The 18252-nt window shown below is 43.0% G+C and overlaps 2 protein-coding genes across 4 annotated transcripts in view; one reads left to right on the top strand and one right to left on the bottom strand.

Annotated features, from left to right (window-relative positions):
* The window catches only part of Ermp1 (endoplasmic reticulum metallopeptidase 1), a 35043-nt gene that overhangs the window by 2061 nt on the left and 14730 nt on the right, over positions 1-18252 (top strand). For both annotated transcript variants that reach the window (XM_050157263.1, XM_050157256.1), the window contains exons 2-10: positions 42-343; positions 6017-6144; positions 6989-7094; positions 10836-10982; positions 11581-11673; positions 11980-12192; positions 13293-13513; positions 16510-16684; positions 17201-17391. In XM_050157263.1, coding sequence (XP_050013220.1) covers positions 42-343; positions 6017-6144; positions 6989-7094; positions 10836-10982; positions 11581-11673; positions 11980-12192; positions 13293-13513; positions 16510-16684; positions 17201-17391 — 1576 coding nt within the window. The remainder of the gene's footprint in view (positions 1-41; positions 344-6016; positions 6145-6988; positions 7095-10835; positions 10983-11580; positions 11674-11979; positions 12193-13292; positions 13514-16509; positions 16685-17200; positions 17392-18252) is intronic.
* Positions 12215-18252, bottom strand: part of Ric1 (RIC1 homolog, RAB6A GEF complex partner 1) — a 106368-nt gene continuing 100330 nt past the window's right edge. Inside the window, exons 26-27 of one of the 2 annotated variants that reach the window (XM_050157234.1) lie at positions 16322-16440; positions 12215-12594 (exon numbers count right to left, since the gene is read on the bottom strand). In XM_050157234.1, coding sequence (XP_050013191.1) covers positions 12548-12594; positions 16322-16440 — 166 coding nt within the window. In that variant the 3' untranslated portion in view covers positions 12215-12547. Of the gene's footprint in view, positions 12595-13540; positions 14612-16321; positions 16441-18252 lie in introns of those variants that run through there. The other variant, XM_050157244.1, reaches the window with a different exon arrangement.

The raw sequence follows: 18252 nt of genomic DNA, 5'->3' as shown, positions 1-18252 counted from the left end.
TCTGCAGGAGTTCCTCATCATTGTTCTTTTGATTCTCCCAGGGATTATCTGGAACACATAACAGCCATTGGCCCCAGGACTACAGGAAGTGCAGAAAATGAAATTCTGACAGTCCAGTACCTTTTGAAGCAGATCAGACTGATTGAAGCGCAAAGCCAGAGCCTACACAGAATCTCCGTGGACATACAGAGGCCTACAGGCTCCTTTAGCATTGACTTCTTGGGCGGCTTTACAAGCTACTACGACAACATCACTAATATTGTGGTGAAGCTGGAGCCCCGGGGTGGAGCCCAGCACGCTGTACTGGCTAACTGTCACTTTGACTCGGTGGCAAATTCACCAGGTATGTACTTGATTTTTAGTCATTTTAAAGTCACTGCAGTCCAGAAAGTTTACTAACGTAGCCCCAACCTGCCTGAGCAGTTGTCGGGACCATTTTTTCTAGACAGCATTTTTTCATTGTGATGGAAGGCAAGGTAATTAATACCAGTGTAGAGTCTAACAATTTAATATTCCCTTAAGTTCTTATTGTTATTGTAATTACTAAACAGTGGCCCACAAACCCCATGACAATACATGAGCTGTTTTTGGTAGACTGAAGTAGCCTTACTGGTTTACTGATGTGTCTGTCCACTTGTAAGTTCTTACACAGCCAGGGGTTGCAGTAGGGGTTGCTTTGGGTGTACTGGGTAAAGCATCCCTGCATTAAGGGATACGTGGTTTGGAGGACTTTACTTTTGCAGTTTCCAATCACTTAGCAAGTTAGAGTTACTGCCCACGTGTCTACTGAGGGCATGGCATACTGGTAGAATACATTGTGCTCAGAATAGACATTGGCAAGACAAAAAACTTGATGTTTAAGACAATGACTGACATAATACATATTCGTCAAATCAGCAAGAATCCCCTACATTGAACTTTTTTTTTTTAAATTTAACTTTTTATTGATTCTTTGTGGATTTCACATCATGCATCCCAATCCCACTCATCTCCCCGTCCCGTCACTTTGACCCTCTGCCTTTGTAGCCTTTCCCCAAAACAAAATTTATAATAAACCAAAATTAAAAAATAAAAATAAAACAGAAAACACATTAAAAAAAAAAATCTCGGCGTGGAGGCTGTAACATGACTCAGTGAGTCACACAGTATGTATCCCTTTAGTCCATACCGTCTTTACTTATAAGTGGTCATTGCAGTGAGTCATGGGGTGTTGTGAGAAGAGGAGCGGGCTGTGTCCTGCGTCCTGCTGCCCGGCTAGCTTAACCCCCGAAATAACCACACAGAAACTGTATTCATTTAAACACTGCCTGGCCCATTAGCTCTAACTTCTTACTGGCTAACTCTCACTTATTAGTTTAACTCATCTCCGTTAATGTGTATCGCCACTTGACTGTGGCTTACCCGCATGAGTCTAACCAGTGTCCGTCTCAGGCAGGAGAAGCATGGTGTCTGCCACTCTGCCCTTCTTCCCAGCATTCTGTTCTGTCTACTCCACCCATCTAAGTGCTGCCCTATCAAAAGGCCAAGGCAGTTTCTTTATTCAACCAATGAAAGCAACACATAGACAGAAGAACCTCCTACATCAATGAGGAACTTGTGTTTTTATTAAATATAAGATTTCTCAGAAACATGTCTTCAGTAGTTTGAATAGTATTTCATGTGTCCTGAGGCCAGACTCTGGGTGTCTTTCTCCTTGCAGTAGCACCAAAGAGTGCAACCTGCATTGGCAAGATTAATGCTAAGAAAAGTATTTAAAACGTCCTTCAATTGTTTAATAGGGTATTGGTTGAAATGCATGTAGCAAAACTTAACAGAGGCATTAGGCTTCCCCAGAAGTTTCACAAAAAAGCATTGCAGTCAACAGTAACAGCTTGGAGGTGGAGAGATTCAACTAGCTTGAGAGTTGGAGATCAAGTTTTCCCAGAATGTGGAGGTATTGATGTAGTGGTGGGCCGCAAGGATTATTGAGCTTTTTTAAAAAAATATGTGTTTATGAGATGCTTATTTTATTTATGTGTGTGTGTGTCTGTGTATTTGTATGTGTGTGGATGTACTTGGAGACCAGAAGAGGCTGATAGTTTAGGCACCTATGAGCAGTTGTGGCTGCTGTGGCTTCTGGCATCTGAACTTGGCCTCATGATGAAGCAGCACACTCTCTTAACTGCTGAGCTCCAGAGATTTTTTTTTTTTTGTCTTGTTTTGTTTTGTTTTTTGAGACAGGAATTCTCTGTGTAGCTTTGGCTGTCCTGGAACTCAGAGATCTGCCTACTTCTGCCTCCAGAGTGCTATAATTAAAGGTGTGTGCTGCCACCGCCTGGCTCCAAGGGTTATTTATTTATTTTTTGTTTAGAGATGGCGATGTTTTTGAAATATAGAGTGAAACAAATCACTATTGAAATGCTATTGTATGAAGTATGCTCATTGTTTTTAAGTCCTGAAATCTTTTATCATGTAAATAATGGCCTCTTACAGTGGTCTCATGTCTAAACCAATGGCATGCATTGTCTCTAAAATTGTTTTCTATATACTCAAGTAAACATTCACAAATAAAGCATGCAAAAAGAAAAAAAAACCCAGCTAATGTAGGCAGGTAAGAATAGAAAGTAGCATTTACCACGACATCCTGAGACTTTTCAACTTAAGAAGACCCCTTTTCTGACTTGTCACCTCTGATCACACCGAGCTGGGGTAGGTGCTGGGCCTTCTGGCCAGGAGGAGAATATCTGAGGACCGTTAGGCCTTCTTGGGCTTATTGCCTAATTTATTCTTTAACTTCTTAGCTGTTAAATGGGAAAATAGTAGTTAATTTGCTAATAGTGTTGCTGAAAGGCTTAACTGTGAGCAAAACATTAGGATGACGTCTTTGAAGGAAAAGCTTCCCTTGTTGGTACTATTGATAGCAATACTTCTGGACTGCTTGAATATACAGCAGGCCCAATATAACCATCTAGAATTACATAGGACATAAACTAGCCTTAACCTGATGAAATGATTTTGCAACTGGACATTTCTTTGCATTTAGAATATACTCTGCTTATTCAGAACCAGTATCCACACATTCATTTTTAAAAGGGCAGAAGTGCCTTAACTTATGCGAGGGAAACTACAGAGCCACCCACCCTGTGCTCATTATTAAGATGCTTCAATTGGAAAGGGACACCTAATACTGTGGCTCGTTAAGAGCATTGTATTAGAAAGACAGATGTAGAAACCCCTTTTTTTCTTTTTTTAAAAAAGATTTATTTATTGTATATACAGTGTTCTGCCTCCATGCATGCCTGCATGATAGAAGAGGGCACCAGATCTCATTACAGATGGTTGTGAGCCAGATTGTGGTTGCTGGGAATTGAATTCAGGATCTCTGACTTTTTCTTTACATTTCATATTTCTTTTTTTTTTTTTTTTGTTTTGTTTTTTCAAGACAGGGTTTTTCTGTAGCTTTGGTGCCTGTCCCGGAATTAGCTCTTGTAGACCAGGCTGGCCTCGAACTCCCAGAGATCCTCCTGCCTCTGCCTCCTGAGTGCTAGGATTAAAGGCGTGTGCCACCACCGCCCGGCTACATTTCATAATTCTTATGTGGGATGGATCCCTGTAAGAAAAGATAAATAAGAGAAAAAGCAGACAAGGCTGTTTTCACATGCAGGTGTATCTGGGCGATGCCAGGGGAAAGCGAACCATTTCTAAGAGGTGCTTCAGCTCTCCGGCTTAGGTGTTGTCATCAAAGAACAAAACTTTCTTGAAAAGTGACAAAGACAAGAACCAGATGGGGTGTAGCTTAGTGGAAGAGTGATCGCCAGTATGTGCAGCCCCAAATTCTATCCATAATGCTGCTGAAAAACCGAAACCAAACCAAAGCAGGAAAGGAGAAAGGACCTAGTGTCTGTGGCAGCAAGCGGTGGAGGTGACAGGTATGGGAAGTAAAGTCCAGTGGTGAGGTTTGCTGTCCGAGGCTCTTCAGGGCCTAAGGTTGTCTTTGAAGATTAACTCAACTGCTGGGGATGGAACCCAACACTTGTATTTGCTGGGCAGATGCTCTATCACTAAGATGTCCTCCAACTTCAGAAGTGTTATTGAGCCATCTTGAGCAGTGTAGGCTGGCCTGAGTCTTACCAGCAACTCTGCTTTAGCTGCCCAAGGGCTGGGACTGCGCAGCCACGGTTGTTTTAAAGCTCCAGCAGCATATCTGGATGCGGGAATTGATACCAATTAGAAGTAATGTTATCTAGAGAACCTCCTCTATCGCCTCGGGTCTGCTGCGGTGCCAGGTCATCGGTAAAGGAGACACTTGAGTTATTTTGGGGTGGCTTCAATTTCAGGGTTGGTTCTAAATGGAAAGGGATGTCAGTTAATCACTCAGCCTTTTTACTGTCCTCTGACTTTCACTTAAAGGGATTTTGACCCTTTTTCTGGGTCTCTTCTAAGACTAGAACCAATAAAGTAGGGGAATATGAACGGGGAATTGGTCAGTCAGCCCTTTAAAGGTAAAGGTTTTTGAATTTCACTTTCACTTTGAATAAAGAAAAGTCTTACTGCTTGCTTTTTTTTTAAAGGACAGTTTCAAATTAAATGGAATGTTTATTTCATCTGTTTTCAGAAAAGTGGCGCACAGTAGCTCTACGGCTTATCCCTGCTCTAATTACCTGTGACCAGGTAGCGGTTGTGCTGTTCCACTGACTGCTGGCTAATAATAATCAGTCCAATAATCACCAAGAAAGGTGTCATTAATATTGTTTTCTTTCTGAGCAGACGTGGGGTATGGAATTCAACAGAGCCCCAAAGCAAGCATTTTATTTTAGCTGGTTACACAATCTTCCCTAAGTTTTCAGAGAAAGGGGAAGACTAAGGTGGGCAGTTTCCCAGGGCCAGACAGTGGGGTTGTCTTGTATAATCTGTGCAAAACCTGTGAGGTGGAGCCGTCGTCTGCTCTCTGATCAGGAAATAATGAATGACTTCCTGCTCTCAAGTCCCCACTGAATGCTGCGGCACCCTGCCTCACTGTGTGCACATCCAGAAGTGCTGCCTGCACTAGGGTGGTGTTTACTCACCCCGAATGCCCTTTAAACTGCCATTATGAGAAAAGTCAGCTCTCTAGAAAACAGAATTGGTTACTGGACTCCAGTGTGCCTCCCACTCTCGTTCAGTCCAGTCTTACTCCTTTTCCACTGCAGCCTTCCTCCTCGCTGCATTGGATCCCCGTATTTCATTCTATGCTGGTGAAGGATGAGGACCCCTTTGAACATGCTAACAATATATGAGCGACTAGCCGTACCTTCTCAGTGTCGTCAGATAGCCGTCGGCTACTTTAGTCCTCACAGTGCTTTTGAAACAGCAAGATGGCTCAGTGCTTAAAGGTGCCTGCCGCCAACAAGCCCCGCTGCCTGAATTTGGACCCACATCATGGAAGGGAAGTGACCTCCTTAAGATTGTCCTCTGACTTGTATCTCTGCGCTGTCGTATACCAAGTCAGTACATACAAATGTTAAAATTAGTATGATAATTTTCTGACATAGAGGCTGGCAGAGTGGACTGAGTGCTGTACCTTTTCAGTGCTGGATCAGGGTCCTACCTAGGTCCCTCTTCTGTGTCTTATCGCTTGGTGCCTTCTTTGTACCGTTCCCTTACTTTATCCCTCCAGAAAAGCCCTGAAGAGTGCTCCTCCATCCAGTTTAAGCATCCACCACAGAGAGCTGCTCCCTCCGTAAATGTGAGGTGATGGCGGGGAGGAAGGCATGAGTACAGAAGTAAGACTATTGCAGAGGATAAACTGCAGCTTGCCTGTGGCCTTAGCTGGTTAATTCATCAACACAGATACTGAGTGTGTGCTGTGAGCATGGTCCCGGGTATCATTATGTCATTGAGTAGACCACTTCTGTCTTTATTGGGCATAGCTGTCACCCTGTGACAGTTATGCTTCCGGATGCAGCTGTCAGGATGCTCTGAGGGGAGAGCTGCATTCCACACCAGCTCTGAAAGCCACTGATGCTCCCAGAAGTGACTCTGTTTCTCTGACTCCAAGGTGCCAGCGATGATGCTGTTAGCTGTGCAGTGATGCTCGAGGTTCTCCGAGGCATGTCCGTGTCGTCAGAACCCTTGCAGCATGCTGTGGTGTTTCTCTTCAATGGTGCTGAGGAAAATGTCTTGCAAGTAAGATTTCATTGTTTCAAATATTTGATTTGAATAATAATGAGAGTAATAATGATTGGTAACACTTATTGTTTTTATTAGTAATAAGAGTAATACCATAAAATAATAAGCAAAACAAATACTGTACTTGATAGGACTTTAAAAATACCCATGAATGCAGACATGCTCAGTATGTTAGAAACACAACTGAGAACAGCTCTTCTTGCTAGGATGCCATTCTTTTGTTTGTTTTTCCCTGAGGACAGTGTTTCTTTGGTAGCCTTGACTGCCCTAGAACTAGCTCTTTAGACCAGGCTAGCCTCATGTCACAGAGATCCGCCTGCCTCTGCCTTCTGACTGCTGGGATTAAAGGCGTGCGCCACCACTGCCTGGTTGTTTTTACTTTTAGTTTTTGAACAAGGACTTGCCATGTCTCCCAGGATGGCCTGGCACTTGCGATCTTCTTGCCTCAGCTTTCTGAGTGCTAGGATTACAGGCATGTGCCACTGTGCCCAGAAAAGTGTCTGATTCAAGGACTTCTTAATGTTATAATGACTCTCCTGAGAGTCTTTAGCCTTCGAGTTTCAGAGAGATGATCTGAGGAAGGTACTGTGACAGCAGGAATGGCCAACCGTGTAGATTCCACTCCTGTATTTTCTTTATTTAACTCTGGCGTATTCTCACAGTGGCTTTCCACTTGGCCAACTGAACACCATTATATGCAGGAAGATATCTTTGGAGTCTGCCTTTGAGAAGGGTTTACTTTGCTCTCATAGTCCCCACCTTTTCAAGATAGCCATTCTGTCATGCAAATAAGCAATATAAAACCATATTTTAACCTACATTTGTTTCTCTCCTCATTAAGGCTAGTCATGGTTTTATTACTCAGCATCCCTGGGCCAGTTTGATCCGTGCATTTATTAACCTGGAGGCAGCAGGTGTAGGAGGGAAAGAACTTGTGTTCCAAACAGGTAAGTGAGGCTGTGCACTGCGCGTTTCAGCTCAGTTCTAATCTTAGGACGGTGGAGCGTTTTTCAGTGTCAGTAAGCTCTTTAAGGAGCAGTCTCTTGAATGAGATTAATTTTTAAGGTGGGAGATAATTTTAACTTGTCTTTGTGAATTTTTTTTGGTGTGTACATGTGTGGTATATGCACGTTTGTATGTGTGTGTGTGTGTGCACATGCTTGTGGCAGCTAGATGTGTTAACATCCAGTATCGTCTTCAGTTGCATTCTTCCTTATTGAGATACTGAGACAGGGCCTCTTGCTGAACCTGGAGCTCACCCTTTCAGCAAGGCTGGCTGGTCATTGTTCTAGCGGTCTTTCTGCTTGTCCTTGTTAGTTTTTTTAAACAAAATAATATGATCAACATTTGGCTCCTGTATAGTACTTATTTATATGCAATATTGTTTAAAATATCTTATGTACATTAAGTTATTTAGTTCTCAAAGCAACTTGAGGAATACATGCTGCTATACTTCTACTTTATAGATGAAGAATAGAGGCAGGAGGGTTTAATTAGTGAGGTTTATAGTTGGTATAACATGGTTTGAACCTGAGCGATTCGGGCTCAGACTTGGTTCAGAGCCAGTTAACTGGATTGTAATCTGTGCTGGTTGTTTCCTTTTTTTTTTGGCAACACCACACGGACATAACTATAAAGTGAGCCTCAGCTGAGGAGCCGCCTCCATCAGATTGGCCTGTGGGCATGTCTGTGTTTGTTTTCTCGTTAATGATTGACATGGAAGGGCTCAGTTCACTCTAGGTGGTAGCACTCTTATGCAGGTAGTCCTGAGTTTTATAAGAAGCAAGCCGAGCAAACCATGGAGAGCAAGCCAATAAGCAGCCATTCCTCCATGGCCTCTGCTTTAGATTTTGCCTCCGGATTCCTGACTTGAGTTGCTGCCTTAGCTGCTGTTGAATGGACTCCAACCTGTAAACTAAACGAACCTGTTTGTCCCCGGAAATTCCTTTGTCAGTGTTGTATCCCAGCAGTAGAGAAGCGAATGAGGACATCAGATAAAATGTAATAAAGTATAGAATTCAACGCATTATGTTATTACAAAAAGTGTAATAAAAATAATATTCAGCTGGGTAGTGGTGGCACACGCCTTTAATCCCAGCAGTTTGGAGGCAGAAGCAGGAGGATCTCTGAGCTTGATGTCAGGCTGATCTAGAGAGTTCCATGGCAGCCAGGGCAACACAGAGAAACCTGTCTTGAAAAAATATTTAAAAAAAAATCACCATCCTATAATGGTGAATATTATTTTTATTAATTATGGATGATTATAAGGATTTAAAATGACAATTATGAATTAAAATGAGAAAATTTACTCAGTTAAGGGATTTAATTTTATCACTGAATTAATTTTAAAAAATCAGAAATGGAAAGCAACCATTTATTTCTATTTAGAAGTTCTGTCTGTTAAATACAATTTTATTATATTATGTATAATTATATATATTTATTATAATTAATTAAATTAAACATTATGTTCAATAGCCAGAGAGAGTTTAAATCTTAGGCTGAAATTTTCCTGAAGATAACAGGGTAAATCGATAAGTACCGTGTCCTTGCCATCCTAGCAGAACCTAAAGCTCAGCTTGCTCAGCCAAGGCCTGTTAGGACCTGATGATGAAAGTCTGTCCTTTGTCCTGCCTCTGCTAGAAACTTGGGCAAAGCATCAGTGCATTTTAGCCACACACAAAGCTTCTGCCCAAAGCTGCTTTTGTTGTTTGAGTCAAAATGATCTTACTGGTATCCCTGGCTGCCCTTGAACTCCGGATCCTTCTGCCTCTACCTTCAGAGAGCTGGGAGCCTAGGCATGTCCTACCATTCTGACTTGTCTTAATGGCGAGTAGTGTTCTGGGGGAGATGACCAAGGTGGTAGAGACTTTCTCGAGCATCTTCAAGAGGCATGCTGTTGTTTTGAAATTACGCTAAGTGCTTTTGTAACCTAAAAGTACCATAATCCACTACTCTCTCAAACTTACTTTACACTCTTACTCTCAAGATGGATCTGTATTGTACTTCAGTTACACCTTTAGGAAATTCAGGGTTGCCAAGTTGGTGGTGTAGGCCTTTAACCCCAGCCTATGGTGGGCAGAGTTGGGCGATCTCCAAGTTCCAGGTCTACATAGGGAGTTGAGGTCAGCCAAGGCTACATAGCCTTGCCTCAAACACACACACACACACACACACACACACACACAGAGAGAGAGAGAGAAAGAGAGAGAGAGAGAAATTCAAGGTTACGAGGTGAGATACAGCAAGATTTTTTATTTAACTCTCAGTCTTTTCTATTTTCTCTGTAATCAGCAGGAAGCAGCTGAACTCTAATATCTACAGAGAGAGGTGGCTGCTCTGCACCTCTCTACCTCATTTCTTGATATCATCCAGGATAGGAGGAACACATTTAGTCAGCAGCTCCCAAATGAAAAAGGAGTAGCAGAGCTCTAAGCAATGAGAGCAGTGAGTCTCTGCTGTGAAACTCCCAGGCTGTCCTAGACAACAGTGTGCCTCATATTTCCCCTGCCAGACGTGTACCATAAACTAAGTGCCTCTTAGGACCCAGCACCCTGTTCTGTGCTCTCCCACCCAGAGAGAATGCCCCTCGCTGCCTGGAGACCACCAGCTCTCCTGTGGTGCTGTCTTCTGGAAAGCTCATTAGTGTTTCTGCATTTGACCAAGAGGACAGCGCCCTCAGGCCAGCAGATAGAGATTGTGTTTGAGAGTGTATGCCAGATGGCCATCCTCAGCTGTTTTGTGCGTGTGAAACTTGTCCTGTCCTGGCTTTTCAGACAAAACAGTTTGTACTCTCCCGCGCTCCATTGTCATCTCAGAGGGAAATGCTCATTTGGGGAGCTCTCGGTGGCTGGAATAGTCATTTTTAATGTCAGAAACAGTGGCCCACCAGGCCAGCGCTGTAGTGAGTCAGGAAGGCTTGCTGGCATCATTTTTGAATGATGTTAATAAAATACAAACTTATAAAATTTGAACAGATTAAACCATTAAAATATGTTCCATTTTGAAAAATTCAGGCTCTACCAACTGAGTATAAGAAACTGGCATTTGCAGCACTCTGAGAAAACCAGTGTTATAATTTGCTCCACATTCTTCTAGGATATTTTAATAATGTGTATTTATGCACATGAACACATACACACATGATTTCCTTGTGATATTTTGTAACAGCATCCTTCATTAGAATATATATATATTTAAATCATGTCTTATTATATCAATATATAATTTAAATGTCCTCTAGTTCACTTACTTAATGTTAAAATTCAGTGTTTTTTTCTTTTAGGTATTTCCACATAGTTGTGTACACTATCATGATTCTAGAGTATTAAAGAAAATGTTTTATGTGTGTGTGTGTACTCATTTCTTTGTGAATGTGTGTGCGCATGTCTGTGCAGGTACCCAGAAAGGTTCAAAAAGGTCATACACCCTTGTAGCTGGAGTTACAGGTGTCTGAGCCCCTTGACCATGGCTGTTGGGAACTGATCTCTTGTCCTCATGATTGAGCAGCAGAAACCCTAACCACAAAGCAGCCCCTCCAGCTCCGAAGACATTTCCATCACCCCTGAAAGAGTCCCTGTACTCATTGCTAGCTGTTGCTCACATTTCCTTGGTCGGCTGACCGGGTGTGGCTGTGCTGAAAGAGCTATCTGGTTAACCTTATATTATGTTGTCTTGTTGCGTTTCAGGCCCTGAAAATCCTTGGTTGGTCCAGGCTTATGTTTCAGCAGCCAAACACCCCTTTGCTTCTGTGGTGGCTCAGGAGGTTTTTCAGAGTGGAATCATCCCTTCTGATACTGACTTCCGAATCTACAGGGATTTTGGAAACATTCCAGGTATTCTGTCAGTGGTCACAGGCTATTGTATTCAAAGGAAACTTTACTTCTTGAAGATTGTAATAGCTTCTGAGAGGACACTGTATGTGAGGGCTTTATCCTATGACTCACCAAAGTAGAGTTCTTGATGCTGTCCTTTAAAAACCCCCTCATAATCTCAGTGCCGCCTCCTGTAGGGGGCTACGTACCACAGTGGGTGATGGAGAGAGCTGGCGAGCACTTCATTCCCAAAGATGCCAAGAATCCTCAGGGTCTTTGACTCCCATGCTGTTGTTTTACTTTTCCAACTGCTTTGGCGACTTGAACAGTTTACTCGAAATTTAAATTTTGCTCTTAACTGTCCAAATTCCATCCCCCAAACTTTCTTCCCTAATATGTGGCTTAAACTGCTTATTTAATTATTATGTTTTAAATTATGGACTGTAGTTATAGATTTTTGTAAGAACAGAAAAGGGTTTATGACATTCATGAATATGACAGACATCAGTCAATCTCCTGCTTTGCCATTTTGTCTTTTAGAATTTAATATGTTAAATAAACAGGCCTAACACAAGTCCAATCTTTAAAGTAAGATGACTTTTTCCATTGTCTGCCTTAGGAATAGACTTAGCTTTTATTGAAAATGGATACATATATCACACCAAGTATGACACAGCGGACAGAATCCTCATAGATTCCATTCAGAGAGCAGGTTGGTATTAACAGGTTTGGCTTTTGACATACGATAATGAAATATCTAGAAAGTGCATTCTATTGCCTGTGTGGTTGAGAGACAGTATGTGGTTGAATGAGTTAGGCTTGGCGCTGGAAAGATGAGGGCTTGAATTTTAGTCTTCACTGTCTGACTTAGCAATTACAGTCACTGCGATTGCTTAGAAAGGAGCAGGAGCAGGGCCTCACCTAGGTAGGAAGGGTGCCTGACCTAGCTCTGCTGTGCGTGGATGTGTAAGTCACGATCTACTAGCTTACTAGTCCTTCTTGTCTCTCTTACTAAAAGGTGACAACATTTTAGCAGTTCTTAAATACCTAGCTACATCTGACATGCTGGCTTCTTCGTCTGAGTATCGACATGGGAACATGGTCTTTTTTGATGTGTTTGGCCTCCTTGTCATTGCATATCCTTCTCGTGTTGGCTCAATAATAAACTACATGGTGGTCATGGCTGTCGTTGTGTACTTGGGGAAAAAACTGCTGCAGCCCAAACACAGGAGTAAGTATTCCCTCTAAGGTGCGGGTACTGGAACGGGGATGGGATTTGCTGGAGAGATTTGAGTTGTTGCTTTTGCTTCTTCCCAGGAAGTACAGCATCTTAGAATATTACTTGATTTATATTTTTTAGAAATCCCTAGGTAAGTATTGAATTCGTATGCTCATTGTCCTTCCAGGGGTGGTGAAGTCAGCAGTGTTTATGCACTCACCCTGACGCCGGGAAAAGTAGCTGATTGGTCTGCCTTGGCAAATGAATAGGAGGCAGGGGTCTGTGGGCAGCTGCTCAGTGCGCTCTGTGAGCTGTCGAGCTGTCGGCCGTCCAGCTCTCATGGCTGTGTGGTCTCTATGATGTGAAGTTAATAGTGTACCAACAAAACATCAGAGAGTGCTGCTGCCATGTGTACTTCTCGAGAAAAAGGAAGAAAACTGTTAGAATGTTTTCCCTACTCATTAATTACAAAATTTAATATTTTTTGAAATTCAGTAATATTTTATACTGTTTTCAATCTTTAGCTTGTGTTAAAAGTAAAATTTACAGCCGGGCGATGGTGGCGCACGCCTTTAATCCCAGCACTTGGGAGGCAGAGGCAGGCGGATCTCTGTGAGTTCGAGGCCAGCCTGGTCTACAGAGCTAGTTCCAGGACAGGCTCCAAAGCCACAGAGAAAACCTGTCTCGAAAAAAAAAAAAAGTAAAATTTACATACAACCAAAAAGTAAAAAAAAGGTTTGTAGAAGTTGACTTTTTACTTTTTGAAAAAATATATATATTTTTTAATGTGTGGATGTGGGCACATGCTCAGGTGTGTAAGTCAGGGCAGCTTGTGGGATTTGGCTCTCTCCTCCCACCATGTGGGTCATGGGGTCATACTGAGGTCATCAGCTTGACCTGCTGAGCTGTCCTGCTGGCCCTATAGATCGACTGTTAGTGAAAGGTCCTGTGAAGTCTTCTACCCTACACACAGGCCACCAGTACAGTACAGAAGGTGGATGCAACGCTTCTGTTCCCTTTTACCTGAATCATTTGCCCCTTAGCAGAGCTAACTGGTTTTGTAATGATTTGATCAAGATGGTGACGTTACCTTTTCGTTTTCTGTTCATCAGACGCTGACTACCCAAGAGACTTCTTATGTGGACTTGCCATCACGTTCATTGGCTGGTTCACTAGCCTCGTCACCGTTCTCATTATTGCAGCGTTCATCTCTCTCATTGGACAGTCTCTCTCATGGTATAACCACTTTTATATTGCTGTTTGCCTGTATGGAACTGCGACAGTGGCCAAAATAATATTCATACATACCCTTGCAAAAAGATTTTATTATGTGGTAAGTGGCTGATGTGTTTTTTTTTCTTCTTTTTTTTGCTGCATTCAAGAACTGAAGATGAACAAGTGAAATTTATTGTGTTTGGTCTTTCAGAGCTATTAGAAATTGTTTAGCATGGCTATAGCAAATGCTGTCATGGTGTTAATTTCCTGGAGTTTTCTTATTCTGAGAACTGGGATGCAGAATTCAAGGTGAAGTTACAAGCTGTGTTTTCCGCAGCATTTAGAATGCTGTGGCTGCGATCATACTTTTTCTCAGAGTGGCTTCAGTATCCCAAAGAACCACACTGAGGCTCAGGATCACACGCCTTTTCTCAGCATGGGTCCGAGTGTGGTTGGATATTGTTGGTGGGAAGAGATCTGAGCGGAACCCCACTCGCTTTTACTGATGGCAGTGGAAGGGGCAACGTGCTCAGCTTTCACTCCGCAGGGACACGTTTACTTTGACAGTGCTGGGCTCTGCACATGCTTGAGCAAGTGCTCTGCGCCAATCTGGGTTCTTGGCCCTCTCGTTAGTGTTTTTTGGTATATATTCATGTACATGGGTGTTCATGTATATGTGTGGTGTGCACACACACACGTGTGAAGGTCAGGACAACCTCAAGTGTTTCTCTTTAGCTATCAGCTTTTTTACCCCTTCACAAAGTCTCTTCTTTGTGAGAGTTTATTTGTCCTCTCCTCAGAAATGCAGGCTCTACTCCGTTTGCCCTCTGTCAGCACCAGCCAGACCCTGCACGCCCCACCCCTCATTCTGTTCTTGTGCTCATTTCGCTCTTCTCTGGAGGTCTTTTCTTCTCATAGGGGCCATGTCTTGCAAGTCTGTGTTTACGCTCATTCTTCTTTGCATATTCCAAAGACTCATAAATCATAACAAAGCCATTTAGTCTTGCACCACCAATATATATGTTCTGTATCTAAATCCAAAATGTCATCTGGTGTGGTTTTGTACATTTTGTCTCGAGTTCCCCAAATTTCTGCCTTTGGTGCTCCTGTCTTCCCAGGGCGAAGGGTGTCAGTGATCATTTGTTTCCTCGGAGGCAGCTTAGTCATGAGCTCCCTGGTCTGGACTGTTACCGTGTCGTTCTTGGTGGCTACAGGCCTGGAATAGGCCGGGAGGAAAGGAGCACCTTGCTGTTTGACACCAGGTCTCTCACTGGCCTGGGCCTTGCTTATTAGGGCTAGGTTGGCTGGCAGATTCTCAGGGATCTACCCGTGTTTCTCTGCCTACTCAAGCTGGGATTACCCAGCTCATTTATGTGGACTCAGGGTTGGAATACAGGTTCCCATCCTTGTGTATTAAGCACTTTTTTGCTTTTACTTTTGAGACAGGGTCTCACTAAATTTCCTCAGGCTGGCCCTGAGCTCACACTGTATCCCAGGTGGGTTTGAATATGTGCTCTTTCTACCTCCGCTTCCTGGATTGCTGGGATTGCAGGCCTGTACCGCCAATCTGCCTGGTTGTTTCAGGCTCTTAGCTGAGTGCTCCAAGAGAATGGGACACCTTCTTTGTGCTCAGCTTCATTTGGAAAGACATAGAAACTAGAGTGAGTCTTGTATTTTGTGCACGTGGAATAGAGTGCTTTCAGAATGCAGAGGCAAGAGACGTGGGTTTGGAATTGAGATGTTATCACGTCATCACAAAGACGGTAACGTGTGAATGGGGCTTTAGAAGCATTAATGCCTGATAGAGACCAGGCTGCTGATCAGTCAAAACTGGGAATGTGCAAGACACATTTGGGCCATAGTAAAAGAAAGTCTGGTGCGGTGAAGACAGGGGAATACAAACCATGACACACTAGAAGGGGGCCAAGGGTGAAACTGGAGTTTGACCCTAAAAATCAGTTAGACCACCATTAACTTATTCTTAGCAGGATAGAGTTGAGTGGTTTTGTGATTTAGTAGGAAAACTCTGACAACTATATTGGAAAAGGATGGGGGAGGGAGGGACCAACAGAGATGTGGATGAACGCAGATTTCAATTGTTCCACTCTGGCATGTACTGTAAAACATGCCCAGTAACTTCAGTGTTCCTTACTAAGCTCTTTGAGTGCGTTCAGGTTCAGAGTGAATTACTACTGCTATTAATGTTCTGAATATTTTGAGGCAGAGTTCCCAGATTGGGTAATAATCTTGCCCTGTAACCTAGTCCGGCTTTAGACTTGAGGGCGTCTGACTCAGCCTCCCAAGTGCTGGGTCCATAGGTGTGCATCGCCCATCTGGCCATCAGGTTGAGTTCTGGGAATTATTTTCTTTTAAGATCACACCTGTTAACACAGGGTTGGGACCTAAGTATTCAACAACTCAAACCTGTTTGCCAGTGAACTTTAAAGTGGGGTCTCTGAAGTCAGGAATGAGAATGGAGAGAAAAGCCTAAAGGCGAGTCATTCCCTCTTTGGTGTCTGCACTGTAGTTACAACTTGAGGTTTGCATTGATGGGATCTCTTTGGCATAGTTAAAATGTTTGAAGTTCCATTGGTACCTTTCTTTCTCAAATAGTATAAGGTGCCCCTGGACTCCATGTCTTTTAAAAGGAACTTCAGATGTGTAAGAAAGTTTTGAGAGTAGAAAAAGGTGGCAAAGAAGATGGAATAGCAATAGGAAAGAGAGGAAAGAGAGCCACACTTCCACCGTGGCCCGATGCTGCAGCAGCGGCAGGGTCCTTCGTGGGGCACTAGATTGCTTGGAACAGGGTTTGGAAGTTGCAGAAGCAGAAGAAGGATAGGGGATGGATGCCTTTAGGAATCTTTTTTACTGTGGGCCATTTCCTAGCCTCAGATAGAAAGAGCAGTATTGCGCCTGCCTTGTTTACCTTGCTGGATTGCCTTGTCCTGTGCAGCAGTCGTAACCACTCCCATCTGGCGGGAGCAGCAGTGTGTTTCCTTCCTCAGTTTGAAGAGCTGACCCTGCTGAAAATACGATGCATTTGACCTTGAAGAAATTGTAATAAAAGATCTTTATGAATGACTGTGAACAAGACTGCATTTCTCTATCTTTCAGAATGTCAGCAACCAGTACCTGGGAGAAGTGTTTTTTGACACCTCATTGTTTGTACACTGTGCTTTCCTTGTTGCTCTCACTTACCAAGGATTTTGCTCTGCATTCATGAGTGCTATCTGGGTAGCATTTCCGCTGCTCACAAAGCTCTGCGTGTACAAGGACTTCAAGAAGCATGGTAGGATAATTTTGTTTTTTTATAAAAATGAGAACTGTGTTAAAAATGCAAGGCACCTAGAGATTATTTACTTATTTATTTAATCAGTTGGCTTTTCAAAATATTTAATTTTTATGTCATGTAAATATTTATCTTGGCTAGGCGGTGGTGGCGCACGCCTTTAATCCCAGCACTCAGGAGGCAGAGGCAGGAGGATCTCTGTGAGTTCGAGGCCAGCCTGGTCTACAAGAGCTAGTTCCAGGACAGGCTCCAATGCTACAGTGAAACCCTGTCTCGAAAAAACAAAACAACTTATGCTCTATACCCCATTCCACGCTCGTGTTTTTGAACATTTACTATTATATTACTTTAATCCTCCCTGATGAAAATGTCGGATTGCACTAGGTCACATGTCCGAGGGACTAGAGTCACACCTGACTTGGTTTCTGTCAGGTGCCAGAGTGGGTGGGCCCTGTGAAAATGAGCCCTGTATCTTATCATAGACTTTCATAGGTTTGTAATCTTTCTTTTTTCTAGGTGCCCAAGGAAGATTTCTTGCTCTTTACCTTTTGGGGCTGTTTATCCCCTATATTTATGGACTGTATCTCATCTGGGCTGTATTTGAGATGTTCACTCCTATCCTTGGAAGAAGCGGTTCGGAAATCCCTCCTGATGTTGTGCTAGCCTCCATTTTGGCTGTCTGTGTGATGATTCTTTCCTCATATTTTGTAAGGAAAATTGGGTTTGTTTTTATTTTTATATATGTTATGACTTTAGCTGTACTGGATTCTGTGAACTTATGTTGCTTGTACTTTATTAAGAAAAAAATTTAAGCTAGGATCAATGTGTGTGGGTTCAGTATACCAAGAAGACGTAAAGGTCGTGGTGATGCATTCTTCCCCTAAAACAAACAACTTTATTTCCTTTCGTTACTGGAAATGGTGCTCTTAGAGTTCTCTCTGTTTTCTTACTTATGTGTCATAGTGTTGAAGACACTGGCTTCTAACTGTGAGGTTTCTCCTTGGGTAGAACACTGAACCATAATCTTTACTGCAGAGAAGGTGCCTAATCAGTGAGGCTTTATTACATGGGTATTTTAGAAAACAGTTATCTCTTGTTAAGTGGTAAGTCATCATGTTTCCTAGAGTTGTGCTTTGTTGGGTAAATGATTCTATCACTTGCTGAGAGCCGAAATAGGCCTGATAGTCTGGGGTCAGAAGATGCACAAACAGCCCAGCCATCGTTCACACAGGCTGCACCAGGGTCTATATGTACCCCCCCCCCCCCGTTTCACTTTTAATGTGTGTTGCATATGTGTGGTAGTGAGTGGGGACATTCTGAGGGACAGGATAACACCAGGCCCTTCCCCTACCAGGCCCTGCCTCATTTCCTTGAGAGAATAACTCACTGAACCAGAAGCTTGCTTTTCAGCTAGGCTCCTAGGATCTGCCTGTTTCTACCCCACCAGTGCCGACTTTTAAATGCATGCGGGGGATTCTGTACCTAGTGAGTGCTCTTACCTGCTGAGCCATATTCCCAGCTCTACTGCCCATTTCTGTGTTTTGAGACAAGGTCTCACTTGGCCCAGG

The sequence above is a fragment of the Alexandromys fortis genome, unplaced genomic scaffold (assembly GCF_014885135.2).
Source record: "Alexandromys fortis isolate MF-2015 unplaced genomic scaffold, M_Fortis_MF-2015_v1.1 scaffold_10, whole genome shotgun sequence".
In the NCBI taxonomy this organism is placed as follows: domain Eukaryota; kingdom Metazoa; phylum Chordata; class Mammalia; order Rodentia; family Cricetidae; genus Alexandromys; species Alexandromys fortis.
Note: the sequence above shows the minus strand (reverse complement) of the source record. Positions and strands in the feature narration are given on the sequence as shown.